At 36.8% G+C, this 24850-nt stretch overlaps 1 protein-coding gene across 1 annotated transcript in view; it reads left to right on the forward strand.

Moving 5' to 3' along the window:
- LOC145690991 (uncharacterized) overlaps positions 1 to 24017 on the forward strand; it is a 66109-nt gene extending 42092 nt beyond the window's left edge. Inside the window, exons 2-3 of the mRNA XM_081766466.1 lie at positions 4505 to 6174; positions 13414 to 24017. Of these exons, the coding sequence (XP_081622592.1) occupies positions 4505 to 6174; positions 13414 to 13478 (1735 nt within the window). The 3' untranslated portion in view covers positions 13479 to 24017. The remainder of the gene's footprint in view (positions 1 to 4504; positions 6175 to 13413) is intronic.
- The last annotated feature ends 833 nt before the right edge of the window (positions 24018 to 24850 follow it).

The following is a 24850-nucleotide window of genomic DNA, read 5'->3' on the forward strand; positions in this document are numbered from 1 at the left end:
CTACTCAATCTGTGCTGGTCAAAGATATTTCCAAAATGTTTTGGCCTAGAGTTTGGCCCAGGAGTTAGGTTATTACACTACTGTCCTTTACCCAAAGAAAAGGTGTTACTTCGAAAGGGTTTGTGATTAAGACACATCCTACTTAGGTTCTGTTCGATTTTCACATTATCCAGTAGCTGACACCTTTTTCCTATCTTTTCTTTGCATAGTATCTCATAACTCAATTCATTCTTATATAGGGTTAAAAGAATTTATTTTCATTTCCTTAACTTCAGTATGTTTATTTACATTGCTGTAGGACGTAATATTGAGGTCTCAAATATTCAATAATAATAATAATAATAATAATAATAATAATAATAATAATAATAATAATAATATAGGTAACAATTTCCGTATGAGGACACATTGTATTAAAATCTGTAAAATCGACCGTAGCGTTAGCCAGAAGTTACAAAATAGTCGGGATTAGAGAGAAGTGTCAGGATCAACAGGACATACCCTCTCAAACGTCCCTACAACTAGCTAAATGTTATAACGGAAAGTTTCGAGGCAAATTTCGTTTAGAAAGTAAGAATTCTGAACTCACAAGAGCCGTAAGAAAATTTGTTTTTAAGTAATGGTTATGCCGGCTAAGCTACAGAACACGTCGATGATGAGAATGAAAGAAATATTGAAATAAAGAAAGTACGAGGAAGCAGAACACAGAGGAAACCTATACACACGTTGTTTGTTCAACACAATGCATACTAGGCGGGAGCTAGGTGGAACAGGTTGTACCATTAAATTTACAACACTTCAATAATAATAATAATAATAATAATAATAATAATAATAATAATAATAATAATAATAATAATAGCAATGGTATTAAAAGTTTATAGTTGCACTAAAATTCGGCAAAACTTACTTAATCGTAGGAGTTTCGAGGAAGGGGTACAGCTACTCTAATTTAAACGAAAGCTTTCTGCTAAGATTTCCTGTAGAAAATATTCACTTTACGTTTCCAGGAAAACAACTGTAATAGAAAGACATGAATGTAATTGAACACTAAAGCTTGTAATAAACTAACGTGTGGAGTTTGCAGATGTAATTATAAAAGTCTTGCTAGAAAAGTATATACACAGACCATAAATCAGTGAGCTCTGAAGTACAAAGTAGCAAAATAATATATAAGATTCAGTCTACATAGCAATTGTTGCTTAAAGAGTGGCATATACTATGTCTAGAATCGAGATAGGACGAGAAATGTTTTCGATACTTTTCGTCTCGTCTCGATTCTCATCTCCAAAGCATGACGATACAGTTACTTAGCCTTGTCCCGTCTGAAATTAAAATGTTAAGTCTCATCCCAATTTTGTTTGGTTTGTTTTTAGAATCGAGATGAGAAATTCGTCTTTTCATGGGCAACGTTACACAAAACCATTTTTTTTTTTATTTCTGCTTGTAATGGTATGACCTGAGCGATAATAGATTTTTAGTTTTTAAATATTTTTCCGGATAATATTTATTATCACTAGTATTATTCCTGAAAATTTGATAGTTGAAGTGTTGAAACAAACGAGTATTTATTTATTTATTTATTTATGTATTTATGACTTCTTTTGCGTGGCGAAGTTAAGGATCTGCAGCCTTCTTCGAGCACTTAACCACGTGCATACATTATATATATTTTAAAAAAACACCAATATATAGAAAATATTAACAATTACAAAAGAAAAGTATTGAACCACATAAGAAAACAATATACTACTTAATTTTAAAAAATGGTTAAGCACTTCAAAAAACAAAAGTTGAAAAATAATATTCAATAGGGGAATAAAAAATAACATGGAGAAACCAAAAATTGCATATTGCATATAGCAGTACTAGAGGTATGAATAAGCTGTACAAATTAACATAGGTTACCTATTGGTTGTGTGTTCATAAGTGGGTTATTAATAATCTGGTAAAACGAAGCTGCCTCATGTGCTACCAGTGTCCTTATCTTTACTTAAGAGAAGGGAATATACCGATTTTTTTTTAATTTGGCGACTGTGGAAACGTTGTGTATTAATTGAAGTAAACTGTTCCAGAGGCGTGTAATACTTACTGTGAAGGATTTTGAGTATGAATCAGAATTGGGACTGCGGATGGAGAGCAAGAAATTTTCTTGTGATCTTGTGCTTCTAGTATGAAAATCTCATAATTATAAAAATCTACGGGCTAGATACGATGGTTCTGACGTAGTAAGTATTTTGTACAATAGGGTAAGATTATGAAAATTTCTTATTCCGACTAACTTCAGCCATGACAGTTTTTTTATAAAAAAGATGTGAGATGTTCCCTGTAAGTTATTTTGAAAATAAATCCATTGCAGGCATTTTGCACTCTTTGCAAGCGCTTTGATTGATTTTCTTTTAGATCAGAATAGACTGAGTCGCAATAGTCAAGATGTAGGAACACCAGTACCTTGACAAGTTTGATCTTCAAAGATATTAGTAAGAAAATTCATAGTCAATTTAACGTATGTAGGGCACCAAATGCTCTCTTACAAACTCCATTTATTTGATCTGACCAGGAGAAATTTCGATTTATTATGACTCCGAAATTTTTGGCAGCTGTAGAGAATGGAATAACAGTATTGGACAATATTATATTTGGGAGCTGATAGATATTAATAGAAGAAAGAATTCTTGGGGAGCCAATTAAGATGCACTGCGATTTTGTTGCATTTAATTTTAACCCATGAGCCGTAGACCAGTCGCTGATTTTGTTCAACTCAGTATTTATTTTCTCAATCGCATTATTAATACCTTGTTGGGGAAAAGAAGCATATAACTGAAAATAATCAGCGTTAATATGGTATTTACAAAAGGTGAGAATTTTAGGGAGATCATTAATGTAAAGGGCAAAGAGAAGGGAACCAACACGCTACCCTGCGGCACTCCACTGTTGATACAATGCCATGTCCATATGTGATCCTGATTGATCACTACTCTTTGTTTACGTTTGTGAAGGGAAGAATGAAACCATTTAACCACTGACTCAGAAAAATTAAACAATAATGATAATTTCTGAGGTAATATGTCAAAATCAAAGGTCTGAAATGCCTTACTATAGTCAAGTAGAGTAAGGAGCGTCAGGTTTCTGTTATAAATAGCCAACCTTATATCCTCCGTTATGTTTACTAGTACAGTGCATGTGCTATGATTACTTCGAAAACCAGATTGAAATGTATCCAATAAATTATTTGTTGTTAAGTATTCCTGAATTTGATCATTTACAATATATTCAAAAACTTTTGAAAGCTCGGGAAGGACACTGATAGGACGATAGTCTGCAATATTATCAGCGTTGTTCTTTTTTGGAAGTGGGGGGACCTTAGCGAATTTCAATACTGTGGGAAAAGTACCTGTTTCAAGAGAGTAATTAAAAATGTCAGTGATAGGATTAAGTACATGCAGTAGGATTTTCCTGATCATGGTTATTGAAATATCATCTGTACCAGTGGCTTTAGATTTAATTCTCTGGATCGCTTTTAATACATGTGCAGGCTGTACGTGAGAAGACGAGAACAGAGAGTTAATTTCCGAAGCTACAATATTATTCATTGTTTGCATTTTCATGGAGGCTGGTACATACAGGTTTGACAGAAAAAAGTGTTCTATTTATCTGGCGTATAGTTAACAGCATTCTTGGCTATGTTTCTCCCAACACCTAATACTTTAGCCATTTCCAAAGAACTGCTCTATGATTTTGGAATTCAAGTATTTAATAGGCAAAGCGCCGTTTTGCCTTCCTTACTTCTTGAGTGCAACGGTTTCTTAACATCCTATTATTTCGAATTTCGTATTAGGATATTGTGCTATCACTGGAAGGATCACTATTTTTAACATGTCTCCTGTATGCTTGATAAGCTTTTTTCTCTCCGCGCCATTAACGAACGTAATTAATCGGTTTAGCATGGTGATGGGTGTTGCGAAAAACGTTTCTTAACTACAGGGGCGTGTCTATCATAGAAATTTATTATTAAAGAAGTATTCAAATATTTGAATGTAATAAAGCGTGTGTTATCGCTGGTCAACCGCCATCAACATTCCTAAAGTAAAAAAAAAAAAAAAAAAAAATGCTTGACGTGTATTCGATCGAAAAAGTTCCAGATCACTCGCCAATCGCTTAGACCACTGAACTACAATCACTACGCTGTAAATGATTCGTACTGTTCGATTTAATTCTCGTACTGTGCATTTGTTTCAAAGCAGCCACGGTCAAAGACTTATGACAGCCACGGTTTAAACGATGGCTCAAATTGATATATTGAAACAAACTACAGCCTCTTATTTTGAGAATAGAAAGTAATGGAAACTACTCAGTGGTTTTCCATTTCATATTTGTACAATATTTCATGTAATAAAAAAAATTGAGTGTAATTTTATAATGAAATAAAGAGAATGATTATTTTTTTGTTGCTACTTATTCATTATCTCTATTCACATTTCCTTATTTGTTGAATTTGTTACAGGTGCGATAACGTATTACCATTCCACGGAGAAGACGATACGTGTATTACTTTAAAGGAAACCATTTCTCATTCAGATGAGGAATCTCATACTTTGATGCAGTTTGGCAAGGGGTTTCATCCATCACATTTGTCAAGGCATATTCTAGCTCAGGAGAGTGAAAAACTCTTTAGTCAAGGTTCAACTTTGCCAAGCATTAACTTAGTGCACACAGGTCAAAAATCCCACATCTGCGGAGTATGTGGAATGGAATTTAGTGTATGTTCATGTTTGGCTACGCACATGCTAAATCGTACAGGAGCAAGGTTACACACATGCCAAGAGTGTGGTAAGTCATTTACTCGACGTTCAAGTTTTGCAAAACACATGTTAATCCACGCTGGAGAAAGATGCTACACATGCCACGAGTGTGGTAAGGGATTTAATCATCGTTCAGCTTTGGTTAAACACGTGTTAATCCACACAGAAGAAAAACCACACACGTGCCAAGAGTGTGGTAAGTCATTTACTCGACGTTCATATTTGGGTAGACACATGTTAATGCACACAGGAGAAAAACCTCACGCGTGCCAAGAGTGTGGTAAGAGATTTAAACGACGTTCTGAATTGGCTACACACACGTTAATCCACACAGGAGAAAAACCTCACACGTGCCAACAGTGTGGTAAGGCATTTAATCAACGTTCCAATTTGTCTTCACATCTGTTAATCCACACAGGAGACAAACCTCACACGTGCCAAGAGTGTGGTAAGTCATTTACTCGACGTTCATATTTGCCTACACACATGTTAATGCACACAGGAGAAAAACCTCACGCGTGCCAAGAGTGTGGTCAGGGATTTAAACATCGTGCTCATTTGGCTACACACATGTTAATCCACACAGGAGAAAAACCACACACGTGCCAAGAGTGTGGTAGGGGATTTACTGCACGTTCAGATTTGGCTAGACACATGTTAATCCACGCAGGAGAAAGATGCTACACATGCCACGATTGTGGTAAGCGATTTAATCATCGTTCAGTTTTGGTTAATCACGTGTTAATCCACACAGGAGAAAAACCACACACGTGCCAAGAGTGTGGTAAGGGATTTAGTGCAAGTTCAGATTTGGCTACACATATGTTAATCCACACAGGAGAACAACCTCACACCTGCGAAGAGTGTGGTAGGGGATTTAGTTTACGCTCACGTTTGGCTAGACACATGTTAATCCACGCAGGAGAAAGTTGCTACACTTGCCACGAGTGTGGTAAGGGATTTAACCATCGTTCAACTTTGGTTACTCACCTGTTAATCCACTCAGGAGAAAAACCACACACGTGCCATGAGTGTGGTAAGTCATTTACTCGACGTTCATATTTGGCTACACACATGTTAATCCACACAGGAAAAAGATGCTACACATGTCACGAGTGTGGTAAGGCATTTTATCGACGTTCGTATTTGGCTTCACACATGTCAATCCACACAGTAGTAAAGCATCACACGTGCCAAGAGTGTGGTAAGGGTTTTAAACATCGTTCAACTTTGGTTACTCACCTGTTAATCCACTCAGGAAAAAAACCACACACGTGCCAAGAGTGTGGTAAGTCATTTACTCGACGTTCATATTTGGCTACACACATGTTAATCCACACTGGAGATAAACCTTACACATGCAAAAAGAGCGGTAAGTAATTTAATCGACATTCCAGTTTGGCTTCACACATGTCAATCCACACAGTAGTAAAGCATCACACGTCCCAAAACATGACATAATTTAAGCTGCTATTTTTACACGCGTTATGAAAATCGTACAATCCCAAGTCGGGTGCTTGAGTAAAATGTTCGACAAAGGAATGTCATTTGTGCGATGTTATCCCATGTTTACTGTAGTTCCATATGTAAGCTCAAGATATATTCACCAAAATGAAGAATTTTGTCACCTTGTGACAACATTTGGAAATAATTTGTGGCATGTTTCAACTAACATTGAGGACTGTTCGTATATGGTCTGCAGAACACCCACGAAGTTTGTTATGGATAGACTTACTTGGGCTCAAATAATTTCACACTCACCTACGAGATCATTCTGTGCTTTGCTGCCCTATTTATTTTAATACTACAAACAATCCGCCCCTGTGGTCTTGCGGTCGTTTATCTATGTAGAGAATTGGTTGAGAAAAGGCATTCCACTCTTCCTTACCAATACTTTCAGACACGTTTCAATTACCACTAAACAGCATATTCCAGCAACTAACTAATATTCATACCACAGTCCGTAAAATTGATTATAATGCATTGTATGTTCAGATAGTATAGTTTAAACGTGTTTTTTTTTTTAGTGCACTTTTGACCAGCATTCTTCTCTACATCACCCTCGTGACATTCATTGTTCTTAACCCTACAGTGGTAACGTGAAATAAAATTTCATGAATGGTAACACTTTGCTTCCTGGACCCAGGACCATTTTTGCCTGATAAGATGTGAGCTAGCATTTAAATTTCTATTATATTTACAATATTAAATACAAACACCAGATAGTGGATACGCTTTAAACGAAACTATACATTCACTTTATTGAAGCAATATCTTTCTTGTTATAATTAAGTTCCATACCTATGTGACTATTTTATTGCTTAAATACCAGCACTCAAAATAAAATATTTATTAACTAGAAAGAAGTAAACAAGGATTTCTCCTAATAGGGCTGTATTACACATAAGGGAACTCATTATGTTCACTGTTGACTCATTATGTTCTATATCGAAAAGACGAGACTTCACGAGAAACTAATCAATTTCTTTATATTCATAAACTATTACCATTTGGCAACCACACTCTTCAAAATGTTCATCTTTTGCACAACCATGAATATTACACGTTCAGCACGCAGCTCGCAACATCCTTCACTTCGATTTTCATGCCACTTACACTGTTTCGTACGTGCAATTTCATGTATCTTCACTCGAAACAAATATTTAACTTCATAGTGATCATATATACCTAGGTATTTGACTATGACTTTTATTTCTATTTCTCAACATTCTCTTCTACTTCATAAACTCATATTTGAACAATTATTATACGAGGAACAATTTCACACATTGCTTATCAGTAAAACGCATCTCACTTCCAAATTTAATTGCAAATTTACCGGCTATCAACTCATTCGACACGATAAGAAGCTTCCGACTCGACGCGCCACCAGCGCCGTGACAATAGTATTTTATCCTTACACATGGTATAGTATTGACTCTCCATCTAATATTCCAGAACATCTAATCATAACTATTTATTACAGATCTTTATGTGTCACAATGACAGTCATCTATGTTAGACCAGGTCGTCCTATTCCCCTCCCATTCCAATATATTTCAAATAATTTCCGACATTACCTGATCTCTTCCAATATTAACATCCATAGCCGCATAGACCGAGAAAAAACAGCTTTTAACAATTTTATCCCTGCCTCCACTACATGCTTCATTCACCCATTACCAAAACCAATCCGTTCCTGATCTAACACTACTCCTGACATAGTGATTACATGGTCTCTCGCCCATAGTATTTTCATCTACATTCTAGATCCTCTGGGTAGTTAACATGTGCCCATTAAACTCACTCAAAAAGTTTCCACTACTTCTTCCTCCGTCTGAGCACCTTTTCGGCTAATACTTCGCTACTAAACTTCATAGTGATCGACGTCCATTGCACCTTTGAATACCAAAACTGGTTCAATTTGGCCCAGATGATCTTTTATAAAGAAATGCCACAATATCAAAAAGAGGTAGTGGGCTAATATTTTTGGTATTCTTCCATTAGCAACCATTTTTACTTTTGGAAATCATTTCAGTAGAATTCATATTTAAAAAAAAAAATACCCCCAAAAATGGCAGAAAGTGTAGCTAGTTCATTTTCACCCAGTTTTGGATACCTCGCGGCACGGCCCAGAAAATATCATTTTTTTATTATTATTATTATTATTATTATTATTATTTTGCCGATTGAAATGAAACCTGGAATAATCACTTCTCCGTTCTACCGAGCTTTTATTCGGGTAAGAGTAATAGTAAATATTATTTTATGAAACTTCTCTTTTCCCCACTCTTTCCCACGTCCACGCGTCACTACATACTTCCTTCTCAGCAATTGTTATATTTTGGTTCAGTTCCCTAAAATATCTGGTTTTATTTTTAGCAAGACACGTGATTCTTCACCCATTAAAAGTACATATGTTGGAAAAAATGTACTGGCAAACCTGCTGGCACGCGCCAGTCTAGTGACGGAGAACCGCGAGTTGGCAGCACCGGAGAAGACAATCTCAGTTGAGGAACTTAGGTGAGTGGGAACGCTGTTGAGTCAGTCAGTCAACGAGAGCAGTGGCGTCAAATTGGTATCGCGAGTTGAAGCGCTCTAAACACAATGTTCACTAAACATGTACAGCATTCGTGGATCAAAATTGAAGTGGCACGTAGTCGTAGTGCACGAGAATGTTTTCAGGGACTGCGGGAAGCCTGTGGTGAGGCAGCGTTGCCATACCGTACCGTAGCTCGATGGGTTAAAGTGTTTCGTGAAGGCAGACAGAACGTGGAAGACCGCCAATGTTCTGGACGATCTCCAGTGGACAACATGACAATTCAGCTCCTTGCATCCTTGCTGGACGTGGATAGACGGTGGACTGCGCGTGAGTTATCGGCAGAGGTTGGGTTGTGCCATAAAACTGTGATTCACATTTTGAACGACATCCTGGGTTTTCGCAAATTTGCAGCACGCTGGGTTCGACATGTCATTACCGAGGTGCAGAAATGGTACCGATATGCACTGGCACAAGAATTGCTCGACCGCCGCCAGATGGAGGGTGCCAATTGCTTGGGCAGGATCATTACCATTGATGAAACCTGGGTTCGATCCTACGAACCATGTTTGAAGCGCCAATCCAACGAATGGAAGCATCCCGGTTCCCCTCGACCAGAGACAGTGCGCACTACTCAGGGAGTAGTGAAGGTGATGTTGATAGTGGCGTATGATGTCCAAGGGGTTATCCTGCACCATGCTGTACCAGCAGGGCAGACTGTGAACGCGCCATATTACTGTACGTTCTTGCAAAACCATCTGCGTCCCACACTTCGGAGAAAGCGACCTGGTCTTTTGGCACGGACCCCAATCATTTTGCACGACAATGCACGCTGTCACACAGCTACCACCGTGACGGACCTTTTACGTGCCTGGAACTGGGAGATTCTGGAACTTCCACCATATTCGCCGGATATGGGTCCGTGCGATTATGACCTGTTTTCCAAGATGAAGCAAACACTTCGCCGACAAGTACACAACACCAGACAGGCCATCCTCAATGCCGTAGGGCGGTCGCTGCGAGACATAGCCAGACTACAACGTGCTGACGGAGTACGGCGCCTTCCATATGTGTGGCAGAAGGTTGTGGACATGGGGGTGATTACATTGAAGGAATGTAGAACGTATTTTCCCTTCTAATACAGTCATTTGTAAATTATAACAATTGCGCCATTACTTTTTATCCATCCCTTGTATGTAATCTGTCACAAGCTTGTTTGCAAAGCGCATTGCACCAGGAAACCGCTCTGCAAGGACTGTCAGGTGTAATCAAAATACAATGTGTGACAGAATTTATTCCTAACAAAGCGTATTTCTATGTATAAATTTCTAATGTTACAGTACTATAATTCAGGTACTGTTTGAAAGAATCAAAAGCCGCCACTGACAGTGTATACAGCGTATGAAATTTACTATAAGAAGCACGGATGGGTCAAAATAACACACGCTTAGTACTTTACCTAACATTTTAGGTTTGGTTCTCTAAGGGTTAATCCACTCTAATCTCTACCACCAATCATTCAACTCGCAATTGAGCTTTTCATCCCTCAAACCGCATATATATCACCTCATCATCCTAAAATTCCTCCGCGCTACTTTCGTCTAGTTAAACACTCACGTCAAATCTATACACAATATGTTTGCACTGGCAACCACGAAGCTCTTCAGCAACATAGAACCCTCCACCGAACAGTGTATAAATTACGACAGTGGATTAAAACCTGAAACACAATTTCTGCCTTATCACACCCTTCGGAATATTAGATGCGTTTCAACGCATTAGCTGGTAAATTTACCCAAACCTCTTATCCTCTCTTACATCACGATCAGGAATTGTACAGAGACCAAGGAAAAGCTAAAACCTTTTCTTCCTACTTATTTTATATTATTTTTACACCTCTATCATTCACTTAGAATTTTAGGCCTAATTATCATCCTGTAGGCATTTCAACTTCAATTCACCACTTATCCATTTTCAACCCAACACATATACTCACAAAGCACTCACTACTTTCATTTCTACCACTGAAATCACAAATTTCATCTATCATAAATGTTATAATGACCCGAAAATCAATAACATCTATCGACATGTAAGACAAAGTCCACGAATACTGCTAAATCTTACAAACCATCCAAATTTTTCTTTTTTTTTGTTTAAATCAACAACGCCGTCCGATACAGCTCAACAGAATCTTCAACCAAATTCTAGGGAAAAATATCGTCAAATGACTTCATGCTCATGTTTTTCATTACTATATTTACCACATCATCAAGCACGCTTCCCGCCCACAAATTACCATCAACGATCAGCTTCTGCGTCTCTTCAGCTGCATCTATAAGCAGTATAATACCACCAAGCCATCCTGCCTGGTACTCTTTAATTTAGAAAAGGCATTTAATGACGTGTAGCGTTAGGTTTTGCCTTCAAACCTGCTACACTTTCGCCTTATCACATATATCCGTTTTATTTAGAATTTCTTGTCTGGCCACAGTACTTACGAATACCTTAATCAACAGTCATATCAAATGATATGTATGCACTCAGCCGTATTTAAGGCTCTTTACTATCACCCTTATTATATCTGTTTTATGTTGTTGACATGCCTCTTTCCCCACAAAATATTCAGTTATTTCCATACGCTGATGATACAGCTTTTTTTGCAATTTGCAGTATTATACACTAAGTAAACAACGCCTTACAACCAATAATACAGACGTTTGGTCTGTGGTGCAATAAATAGCTACTGAAATCCAATGCTGCTAAAACCCAAACTACAGCATTTCTGGCCCCTAAGAAACGCTCCACATTTCACAGTAATTCACTTTCATCACTGTTAACGACAACTGTTTTAGAATCTCCAAAACTGTTAATACTTAAGACTCACCATAGATAGACACCTCAGATGGAAGACTTATGTCCAGGACATCAATAGAAAGGCATACATTAGACTCAATATATTAAAACGACTTACTGATACAATCTGGAGTAGTTCTACAAACGTACTCTTAAACACTTATGTAGTCTTCCTTCGACCTGTGATTAGTTACGGCCATACCGTTACGTCTCGGCAGCTACGCCCTTTTTTTTATCAAAAACTTAAGGTTCTCGAACATCGCACACTCAGAATTCTATACCACATCAGTCTCCTGAGCTCTATGCTCGCGTGACTTTTCCATACATATGGTTCCGTGTAGAAAAGCTTTGCCTCAAATACTTCCGGAACGCTCCATCCTCATCGTCCACTCCTCTCTGATTCCATCAACGCTCATATTTATTTTTATATCGTTCACAGCATCAGTCATTCTACCTCTTCCTCCTTTTTACAATATATCATTATTCCTTACCACCGAATCATCAAGATCTTCCCCTCAACAGAAAGTTTCTTCTCTACCACCCTCCGCACAATATCATACAATCATATTCTACACAATAATTCCTTTGTCACTAACAGAGCTACCCATCCTTTTGAATAATGCTTGAAGAAGTCCCCGAGGGATAAGAATATCCGTCATTATACAATATATTATAGTTTCTCTCGTCCAAACGCACCTCGTCTCATAGATTTCACTTAACAACGCAATATGATGAAATGTATATCCAAATATTTTCATCATGATGTCCATAATTCATTGTACAATTTCCTTTCTCCACCATCATTATAATTACGATTGTAAAGATCGTAATGTCCTATTTACTCGTTTATGACATAAAATTACAAAATTTTGAAAATCCCTTAGACCATCTTTAACTCCTTTCTCGAAATACCCTTCACTTCTCTTTCCCCCATGGAGCGCGTAACCCTTGAGTGGGTGGTTATCTAAAACAAACATGCGCCATACCTTTACGTTATAATTTCAATTATTACGTTATTTCTAAAGGGTGTCTTATAGGTAATTTATGTCTAGAAGCAAAGTAAAGGTCTTTGTTTATAACTTTATCACAAGACTGAAGTCGCTGTAAGACCGTAAGTAAAATTTTGCCCAAATATGTACCCCGTTGGCACTTTCAGATAATGATTTTTTAAAAAAAATTCCGTATCAGGGAGCCAACACAAATATAGGGAATAAGCGTGAGGGTGAGGTTTAGGACAGTTGAAGATGTGGGACAGTGATATACTTCTCTGGTGATTGTGTTAAGCCATAGCGGTTGCTAGCAGATGTGGCGGCTACGTTTAAAGAGCATTGCTACCAGGTTCTGAACGTGCACAAGGTTTTAGAAGCAAAGACAGATTTTCTTTCACCGCTGATAACTATTATATCAGATGCATATTATAAACATATTTCACAATATGAAGAGGTAGTAGAGGATTTGATATAAAAGTAGAGAGTTAGGTATTGAAAGTATATTTAGAACATTTTTGTATGATTCTAATACCAGAGTGCGTAGCTTTATAGTGACAGTAGTTAAAATGGGTATACAGGGAGGATTATAACATAATTAGTTGAGGAGGATTGGGACACTGTCCCACTCCTATCTGCTCACAAGTGTGAAAACGTTGAGTACATTTATTATAATTCCTGTGTTTCCGCTTGGCTAACGCTATATTTATTTAGTACTTTTTCTCATCAGTGTTTCAGAAAAATGCCAAGGAAGTGGAAGAAGATAAACATAGACTAAATACAAACAGCAAATAGTGATATTCTGCAAGCCGTAAAGATAGTAGTAGAGAAAAAGAAGAGTATTTGACAGGTAGCAAGAGAACACAACATATTGAAAAGTACAACCAAGACTCAAATGGAGATGCTGTAATATTTCAAGGAAATCTCTTTGTGAGAAACTCTCGTTAGCGCAAGTAAGACGAACTATGGGCTTAGAACGAGGCACGGACGAACTTTGACTTACGCATATGAAAATGCCTTGAAGAAGAATATGCCAGAATTTTAAACCGTGCAGAAAAGTGCGGGATATGGCTGGCTTAATGGTTTTATGGAGCATCCCCCTCAGTTATCTCTGCGATCCCTGGAATCAAAAGTTTATCAAAAAGTACCATCTTCAATAAGCAGAACGTGGACGACTTTTTCAACAATTTGAAATCAGCATATGAGAAATGAAACTTCACTCTGAAGTGTACTTTCAACTGTGGTCAAACTGGATTTAGTACCATACACACAACGCCACCTGTGATAGCTTCACGAGGACAGAATCAATTCGGACAGGTAACTTGAGCGGAACGTGCTGAACAAGTGACAGTCCTATGTACCTTCAATGCAGTTAGAAATAGCATTCCTCCATTTTTCTATATTCGAGCGTAGGGTACAAGAATTTCTTTCTGACGAAAATACCACCTCATAGCTTGGTATTAACAAGGATCACTGGATGGATGATTGCTGAGGTATTTGCTGTTTGTTTAGAACACATTAACTGAATTTCAAAATATTCGAAAGAAAATCCAATCATATTGCTCCTCGAACACCACGAAAACCTCGTAAACATCATTGTGGTAGAGAATGCTTACCAAAATGGCGTGTTATGAACATTTTAACCCGCATTGCAGTCAAACTGCAACTGGTGGATGTTTCGCTTTATGGACCTCTGAAGACCCATTACAATCGTGTGTGCAATGACTGGCTGATTAATAACCAAGGAGAAACTATTTCTCCTCATTCTATTGATGAGTATATAGGACGGGTATACCACAATATGACACAATAGAATATTATATCTCGATTTAAAAAGACTCTAATATACCCTTTCAACAATGTTTCTTTTACAAAAGACTAATTTCTCATATCTTTAGTAAATGACCGTCCAAATCCCTCGTTGAACAGAAACGCACCGTTTCACCAGCAAAATCTATAGGCAACCTTACCACGCAGAATGTTGCTGTCATATCTGAGGGTATGGACCATGGTTCATCATAGCTTCTGCCTCAAAGCTCGCTTATATTAGCTATCCAAGAAACTACATATGTTAGATTTTGCAGCAATATCTTCCACTGCGTTAGTATTCACTCAGAATATCCGTCCTTATCCGAAGGATGCCTACACCTCTTAATAAAACCAACCGTGAGAAAGAGAGGAGTGGTCGAACAAGAATACTAACAGCAACTCCAGGAAAGATGAAACCAAAGAAGAAGGCTTTGCGCAGCAAAAGCGAAAGAGATGTCGGTATCAGAATTCATTTACAACAAGTAAGAGTAAGGTTGATACGAACTCAGAGTCCTCAATCGAAGACAGTATTTTCTCTCAAGAACAGTGTGTTGATATATCCTTTAGTAGTTCTGTTAGTGATGTAGGTTTATCAATGAACCAAATAGGATGGGAAAACACTAATGTCAGTGTTGAAAACAATAATATTATACTTTTTAAATTTTACATCAATAATGCGTACAGTTTCTGCCAGGTTTTCCAGACCAATTACTAATGGTTGAGATCACTCAATGGTAATGGTTACTTCTTCTTTTCAAATTAAATAATATGTTTCAGAGTAACTTCCGAATTTCTTTTCATGAAGTGAGTAGTGTGTTTTCTTGAAATGTAAATAATTATTAAGTGGAAGTTATTATGTATATTGTTGAAATTATTAATATGTCAGGCGATGTAATTGTAAACTTAATAAAAAAAATAAGAAATAGCTCAACTCTGCGATGCACAGCATTATTAGTTTGATAGAGATTATTATTATTATTATAGTTCGATGTATCTAATTCTGCTCTGAGTTTATAGGAGTAAGTGATGGTGATGATGGACGACATAATAGACTGAAGAACGTGAGATAAATCGGGTTCGGGACAAACCTGAGAAGTCACACGGATAGGATGTTTATCTACCTAAATGCCCACTTAACGAGAGCTAGGATCAAAACAGGAATCCTACATATCAGAACTGATCGGTCTACTACTGAGCCACTTCGAGAACCGGAAACATTCATGTTGGAAATGAACGTAATTCTTTCTACTCCATATCTTATCCCGAATTGCATCCAAAGCACCGAGAATTATCAAAAACCCTAAAGAAAATACACATACTTCATATTATGTGAAATCAAATGTACTCCCATGCGCAAAAAAATTGCGCGTATACTGTAACTGAAGATTTTTCGTATTTATTCCATTTTCCTTACGTTTATAGGTAAAATTCAGTTATTAGTATGTGGAGATAATAGAAAGCAATCCATCTAAGGAGATATTTCCAAAAAATATAATAAAATAATAAAAATATAAGCAAAAAACAAAATTATACTCGGTTTTGTGTATACTGGCAACGATGATTTCTAGGGATTTTTTCAGTAGCAGAGCATGATTGCGGAGGGAATTCAGTAGGGGAGTCGAGGAGTTGGATCAAGGAACTCGATAGTGGACTAAAATGTTGCATTTATTGGTTAAAACCTAGTGTGTAGATTGCCTGCCAAATATAAATTAGCTTCTGTAACTAAGATGTCGTACGAAAATATAGAATTAAACAGAAAAACTCTTATCTTAAGGTTCGAAGCGATACGGACCATGGTTATGAAGATTAATTCTTTAAAAAAAAGAGCCAACACAAAGTAACCTCCGTGGTAAGGTGTATAGAGTGGCGGACTTAAAGTTATTTCATTATTTTGACACCACATCGAATCCCATCCCATCCTTTTTTTTACAAAACATTATAGAAAGTGTATAATTTTGATGTTAATAAGAAACGAAACAATATAATAAGGAAATAATTTATTGATAGTATCTTTTAATCGGCGTATTTATTCTGTATTAGAATACGTGTACTATTGGAAACAGTTATTGTTTTCAGTTTATGAACAGTGTGTCTGAAGCAGGAAAAAGAACATACGCGACCTTGAAGCCTATCCAGTCTTACCCCTTGTTACATCGACCTGATGTTAAAAAATCGTTTATGTGTGTGTGTGCTTGTGTTTTTTCTTTTTAGAGTATTGACTTTCTCTATCTTTTTTTTTCATATCCACAAGTGGAAGAATGCTTCCGTTGAACGTAACTAAATTATACAGAACTATGTATACCGAACACGAATATTCCCAAAAGATAGCATGAATATGAACGATAATCATACCATATTTCTACATTATATAGTAGCGTGAAAAACTGATATTAAAATGATATAACAGGCATAAGCTTTTTTTCTAGCATGGCAACACACATTAAACGTAGCTCATTAAATTTTGGGAATTACAAATTACCACCTTACGTGTCGTTGTATTCCTATTCTTTTTCACGTTCAAGCGACGAAAGAAGAAATTGTAGTAATAGTGATAAAAATCGAATTCGGGATTTCAATGACTTCAAGTTTCACGTCCCCACATATCGAAAAAGTTATTTTGATGTCTGTCCATCTGTTCGTTTGTCGGTTCGTCACGCTTTTACATGCATTCAAATGGAGGCCATACTGTTCGTCGTATCTGGACTGAATTCTAGACGAATTTTTTATAACACTTTATCGTTTCGACTTCTATATCCTCCGACACCTAAAAATAAGGGAAGTTTACTGATGAATGAAAATTTAAAATAATTAAATTGTTTCAAAAACAGCTGTAAAGATTTTGCTTATTTTTTTTACAAGTATAGTATGAATCATTGCTCTGAAAAAAAATACATAAGGTGTAATTTACTGTATGGGATGCGTTTTTTCGAACAATTTTCTCAATCACATTTCACAAATAATTGTATCATTAATAACCTAACAATATGACACAACTCGTTCGTCCTGTAAACATTCAGAAGGGGTAGTTTACTCTTCTCCGACGATTTTCCCATTAACGCCTGACGCAATTTTGTTCATATTTCATAAATAAATGTTACATAAATAACCTAACGATATGGTATAATTCCATCATCCTAAAAAGCTAGAAGTGGTATATTACTTTTCGGAGCAAGTAATTACCCTACGATTTTGTCGAGAATGACTCTGGCAATTTTGTTCGTATTTCATAAATAGCATAACTCGTTTGTCCTGAAAAGATACACAAGGGATATTTTATTCTTCGGAATGACTTTTTTGACGATTTCGCAGAAAGTACTCAGACGCTTTTGGTCATTGTTCACATACAATTATTTCCTTAATTATTCTAATATATGGCATATGTTATTGCTAACAGAAATATGACCAATGGGTACTTTACTTTTGGACATAAGTTGCTTTGAACAAAGTTTTCCAAAACACATTATTTTATTCGCATTTCCCAAATAAATGTTTCAATAATAGCTGCAGCCTAACACGAGTCAGTTTAAGAAATTCGAGCGAGAAAAATCAGTGCGTTTCATCCGTACCCATTCTTAAATATGGGGGGCGCGGTGGCTCAGTGGTAGCCGGTGGGTGTAGCCGAACGGTCTGAGGCGTTAGGCTGATGATCGTAAGGTGAAGCCCGTTGGGGGTTCGAGTCCCTCTGAAGAGCAAGGGTGGAATTTTAACTGTCCTCGATGTTTCTGTGTTCGTGTCCCTGTCGTGTCCAGTAGTCCTGAGAAGTGGTTAAAATAAAAAAAAATAGTCAGGAAGTTTAAAGAAAAGTGGTACAGTGTCCACCTCTGGTGCTTGGGGTCTCGGGTACGATCCCAGCCCCCGCCAAGTGAACTTTTTGGTGGACGAACACCGTGCTCGTGGGTTTTCTCGGGGTTCTCCCACTTTCTTCATTGCACCATTTCACTCATTTCTCATTTTCACCGTCTCCTTTAGCCTAATCTGCATAACCGTGGGACGTAAAACTCAAAGATTTCATTTAATCTTCATTCTTAAATATATGTTTAAATGTTACACCTAATCACAATTTTCCTAACAAAATCGAAATTTCTATTTAAATGTGCCTTGTTGTGACGAAATGGTTCAAGTGCATTGGTTCTGGATTTGATTCCCGGTGAGAGTTAGTGTATTTTTATACAACGCTAAGGTATAGGTAATAAGTAGGTGCAAAGAGAAAAGCGTTTAAACAAGCTTAACCAAGCTAATGAATAATACAAAGAAATAATACAATATTACGAAATTATAGAAGAAACGTTGTTAATATTAGATATTTGCGTGTGAGATATCCAAACGATGACTGTCAACTTCAAAGGTAAAAAAGTGAAACATCCAATACCAGGTTAATCAGTGGTCTCTAGGTAAAGCTATCCTACTAGGAAGTGATTGAGATACCAAAAAATGTTGTAATCGCTGAGAGACATGTTAGGAGCATACTTTGGGTGAGAGACTTTAACTCATGAATAGTCTGCACCTTTTGTTGGTGTATTGAAGTGCGTAGGTGGTGTGTGTTTGGCACATCGGGTTCTTTTGTTGTTAGTCGCAGCTTTCTAGACCGGATGCAGTTATTCCCGGTAGAAAATACAAAAAAAAAAAAAATATACATTTCTATTACTATTAAAGTAAATAATTACACTCATTCCCTCGATGTGACACTTGTTTGTTTAACTGTATACAGACAGCTGATCCGTGGAAGAATCGTTCATAATAATAAATAAAATAAACTCGACAAATATTCTTGTAAATAATAGGTAAAAGTTTGCGTCACACTGTTCATTTTGCTGGGCACTCCAGTGTGCCCTGTTATCCGGTTGTGGCACACTGGAATATAGGGTATGGCTTTCTAATTTTTCCCAACTATTTTAACTGCTTCAATTGAAATGAATTTATAATAATAAGAGAGTCAATTTAATCTTCTTACCCTTCGATTTAGAAATAAGGTTCGCTAGAATTGTATATATAAAAAATAATAATACTCAGAAGTTTACTGAGTAGTTTGTTTTATTCGAAATGACATACTTCCTGCAACTGTTTGGGTTGGAATTATTTGAAGTCAAATCTTTTAAGTTTTACGACCCACGGTTATACCGGCTAGGCTAAAGAACACGGTGATGAGAAATGAATGCAATGGTGGAATGAAAAAAGTGGGAGAACCCCGAGAAAACCCATGCACATGGTGTTTCTCCACCACAAAATTCACTTGGTGCGAGCTGGGGTCGAACCAAGGATCCCATGCACCAAAGTTGAACGCTTTATCACTGAGCTACCGCGGCCCCTCTGAAATTATTTATAGGAGAGAGTGACTATTTTATGAAAACTTGATATCGAACACATTTGTTTAAAAATACCAGCTTTTTGAGAAATATTGCTTAATATTCAGAAAAACCTGTCAATAAAATAATAATAATAATAATAATAATAATAATAACTATTATTGTTATTAATAATAATTAGCTTAAATTAAAAACTCTCTGGACCTAGTGCATTGGCACAATTCCACGAATTAAAAAGAATGTGTTTACTTCTCATGTAAGTGTAGAAGGATTTAATCCCTGTTGCTTTTAATATACGAAGAAAGTGTCCAACTTTCAAATGATATGGTACATAAAATGCCCTATGCAACATAATATAGTATAGAGTCATCATTTCAGGTTGCCTAGAGAACACTTTCGCAAGAACGTTTTAGCAAGAAAGAAAGAAAATAAAAAATACTGAGTTTTAACCTAATAGAAAGTTTGCAGATTTAAGGGAAAATGCACAGAGTTGTTGGATATAAAATGTAGTTCGGATTAATGGAGTAAGACACCGTAAATAGTTTATTGTTTGAAATATACTGGGAGTGACCAAGCCATTAAATATGGAAATATCGAAAGAGATACGTTAATGGTGTTAGTTGCAAACTGTTTTAGAAATGAAAAATTTAAGGAAATCTCTAAAACTCAGATATCACAGATCCAAGTTGACTGACTGTTAAGTAAAACTGCTAAATCTGAGTAAAGCAAAAAAAAAAAAAAAAAAAAAAAAGTATTAATGACCTGTGTTACAGTTTCAGACATATCATTCTCATATCAAAACTACGATAGAAATAAATTATGAATAAAGGTGAATTCACAGTTCTGGAATACCAACAAATGATTTTGCTAGATGTAAATTTTCGGAAAACTTTTTTTATAAGGCTTTAGATTTATTATTTTGTTTGTTTATTAGCTTCCCCATGTCATAAACGTCGCGAACTCCTAGTGGCCCACTTGCCGGTAAATGGCGATCGTCGATATAGCGACGCGTCGAAGGATTGCCGTTAGTGTACCACTAGTGGCAGGGTTTCGTCGAGTCAAAGCACTTATCTAGAATCGGAGGTATCGGGAATAAAATATTTGCAACCCATCGCATTGACAGCAGAGGAAGATATCGAACTAACGGACAACGAGGAAGTTGAAACAATGATTAAGAAACTAAAAACTAAAAAAGCTCCAGGATTGGATGGTATAGTAAATGAGATCTACAAAAATAAAAAGGATATTTAGACTCCATATCTAACAAAATTTTTCAATACCCTGCTTAAGAAGCAGATATTTCCCTCGTTGTGGAAAGAATCGAAATTGCTAATTTTTTATAAAATCAGGATAAAGATTTAACAGAAGTGAGTTCTTACCGTCCAATCTGCCTTTTGAGAAACATCTCAAAATTATTAGAAAGGATAATAGCAAATAGAATTCGACGAAAGCATAGAAATATCGAAGATGATAGTTTACAATATGGTTTCAGAAAGGGCAAATCTACGGAAGATGCCTTAAATGCATTTGTGTATCAAGTTAAAGAAAGTAGCATGGAAAGAAAATATGCACTGGCCCTGTTTTTTGACATAGAGGGAGCGTTTGATAACTTATGGACACCATCTCTCATTGAAAGGTTAAAAGAGCTAAATTTATCACAATATTTAGTAAATATAGTTAGGGATTACTTCTTGAATAGACAGATCATCCATGAAAACCTGGGAAATATCAAAGTTACTGCACAAAAGGGATGTCCGCAAGGATCGATCTTAGGACCATTGATGTGGGATTTGGAATACCAGCCGTGTTTAGAAAGACTAAACCAATTAGAGGAAACTGAACGAGTAATTGCTTTTGCTGGTGGTTTTGCTATAATAATTTCAGCAAACTCTAGAATAGAATTGGAAAGAAAATTAACACGAATTATAAACGAATTACTTGATTGGTGTGGAAAGTCTAAGCTAAAAATCTCTGAGAGGAAAACGAAATACATGATATTTGGAAGTAAATTATTAAGAGGACCAATAATTAAAATAGGCAACAGTAACATCGAGAGGGTATCAGTATTTAAATATTTAGGGATTATGATAGACGATAAACTGAATTTTGGAGGGTATATTCATTATGTTACTCAAAAGGGTCATAAAGTAACTAATAAATTCATTTGATTGGCTCAAACAAATTATAGGCTACCGAGAAAATTAATTAAGACTTATCAGGAGGTAATCCTAAGCGCCTCGATGAACTATGCTTCCAGCGTATGGGCACATTGATTATTAGAGAATAACTCCTTAAAAGCAAAAATAAATCGCCCACAAAGAAACCTTTTAATTCGGCTCATTGGTGCCTTCAGCACGACACCGCACAGCGCGTTGTGTATTTTGATGGGTTTCAAACCAATGTATTTAACAGTAATCCAGAGAGCGGCAACATATTGGTATAAAAAAGGAAATTTAAATAAGACGAAAGAATTTTTAGGGACCAAGGCACAAAAACTCGATGAAATAGAAAGACAAACTCAACAAAAATGGATACAGGACTGGCAAGTAGACAAAACATCAAGAAGATTATTCACGTTTATTCCAGACGTTGGAACGCGATTCAAATGGAATTACAATCCCAAAAAAGGACTAATTCATTTCCTAACAGGACATGGACCCTTTCCAACCCATCTTTATAGAATCAACAAAAAAGAACATGATAGCTGTGAATGTGGAGAACAAGGGACACCTGAACACAGTGTTCTGTGGTGCCCGTTCCTGGAGGAGTACTTGCGAATTCGTGACCAAATTAGACAGAAAGATATAAAAGCTATCTTGGAAGATGAAGAGGATTATAGAATCCTGGCACATGTAGCAGAGGAATACTCAGAACTATGCAGAAAATATTTTACAGAGAAAACACAAACTAAATGAACATTAAATATGGAAAACAGAATGAATGAGGATTCCTCCCTCCTGGACCGAAGGAAACTTCTGGAAGCGCTGGATCTCCGCGCCCCCAGGAAGGAGGTTGAGTGATGATGTGTGAGTGCCTAGAGTATTCTCGGTCTTTGACTGGTAAGAACTCCGGATGCTCTGGGAGCGTATGTGTGATGCGATGGTGACGGAATGAGTGTTAAATCTAGAGCCGTAGGAATAAATATACACTAATATGTAACAGAAACCATCATATAAAAATATCCCAATTTTGACATGAAGACTCGGAAATAGAGCATCATCTCGAAGCCGCTTCGCGATTCGGTTACGATAGCGTGCGACTTTCGGTCCGTGGGTACGCGGCGGCGGGACACAACTGACCAGGGCCCGCACTAAGTGCTCCGAGTGTGTCCTGGGCCTCATGTCGATACTCACGGTCCGTTTCTGATGTGTAGGATGAACCGAGATCAATGAATAATACAGCTACATCAACAAATACAGCCATAATCAAAATTTAAAAAAAATCAGTGAACCAACTTTATCGATATGACACTTAAATGCATTATAGAAAAGTGGTGTGTTAGTGAAGTGATGTGTAGTGTAGTGTTTAGTGAGGTGATGTGTATATAGTGATTATTAACCACACAGGGGAAACCGTGACAAAGGAGAGGAACGCACATACAGGTGAAAATCATTTAGGTGAGAAACCAAGATTAGGAACAGTATCAGCAGTAAGCAGACACCGAAGTTATCAGAGTGTGATAACAGGAATTTTTCGTGTTATTTAATAAACTCTTAAAATCAATCAGACGAAAATAGAAAATGTATGTTTTGGAAATATTAAACAATTGTCAACTTACTATATGTGACAATTTAGGTAGTAGCTAGATAGCAATCAAATTTGTTATGTAATACGATAATAAAATTAAGTAGGAATTAGATAGTAATTAAATAGTAATTTAATTCTTGTTTAGTTAGTTAATATTGATTAGATAGCTCAAGTCCTTTTGTTTTTCTTTTTGTTTTTAAAATTTTGTTTTGTTTTATTCGTTGTTCATTGTTGTTGGATGTTGAGTGTTGTAGTCTCGTCCTTCCCACCGTTTTCCTTGTTCCCTGCCTTCTTTCCAATTATTGCAAATAAAGGATGATGGAAAAGGCTAAAAAAAACAAAATGCGATGATGATAGCCCGTTTCGGTTAAAGTCTTCAGATGACGAAACTGAAGAGGCAGATCTGAGCATTATAAAAAAAAATCGGGGTATTGAAGTTACCACCACGTAAGAACGAGGACTTCATTTTGGTCCGCACTCGTTTGATCTGTCACGGAGAATCTTAAAGGGGCCAACATGAACTATCACCAGTCATGTGCATGCGGATATTATATATTATTTTTCGCTGACGAATTGTTATTATAAGGAATACTTGAACTCCGGGGGTCAAGAGTAACTCCTGCCTTTACATCATGAAGTGAAAAATCTAGAGATGGGTGCGTATAATTGTATGAATTTAGTTGGCAACTGTCGCCGATCACTAGCAAGTGAATATGGGAGAACTATGAAAAAAGTAAATAGACGCTTGCCATTTTGTTATAAAATTACATGACGAGTGCATTTGATCTGATTCCAAACAGTTATCTTCAAATATATACGGTTAAAGGAGCACTCTGATTAGAAATATTAAAAAGACTTCAACGATTTATCACTCTACAAGCTGTGTCTTCATAGTTGCTTCCGTGGCGAGTTCGGAAGATTATGCAACTAGTAACCCTAAGGTTGATGGTTCACGCCCAGCTCAGGGCACTTTTGTTTTATTTTTTAAAAAATGTTTTTAGACACCTTGATGCAAAGAAATTACGCATATAGGCGATTTAACGTATTTTAGGGGAATAATTTTGTGGTTCGTTGGCGTCCCGTCCTTCTCTGCCGGTGGTGGTATAATTTTCAAAACGGAAGTGTTACCAATTTTTGGCTGCGGGACCGCCAATTTTTGGGGACATGTCACTAGTTGCCTATCAGTGGTCCACCAACGCTTACGGCATGGAATTTTCCCCTCACGAGTGAGGCAGATTGTAATCGACCAAGAGTGTTTTGGAAAAGTGGGAAACATCTTCCGACTTCGACTTCTGAATAATACGTTTA

The sequence above is a fragment of the Thermobia domestica genome, chromosome 7 (assembly GCF_964235325.1).
Source record: "Thermobia domestica chromosome 7, izTheDome1.hap1.1, whole genome shotgun sequence".
NCBI classification, from domain to species: domain Eukaryota; kingdom Metazoa; phylum Arthropoda; class Insecta; order Zygentoma; family Lepismatidae; genus Thermobia; species Thermobia domestica.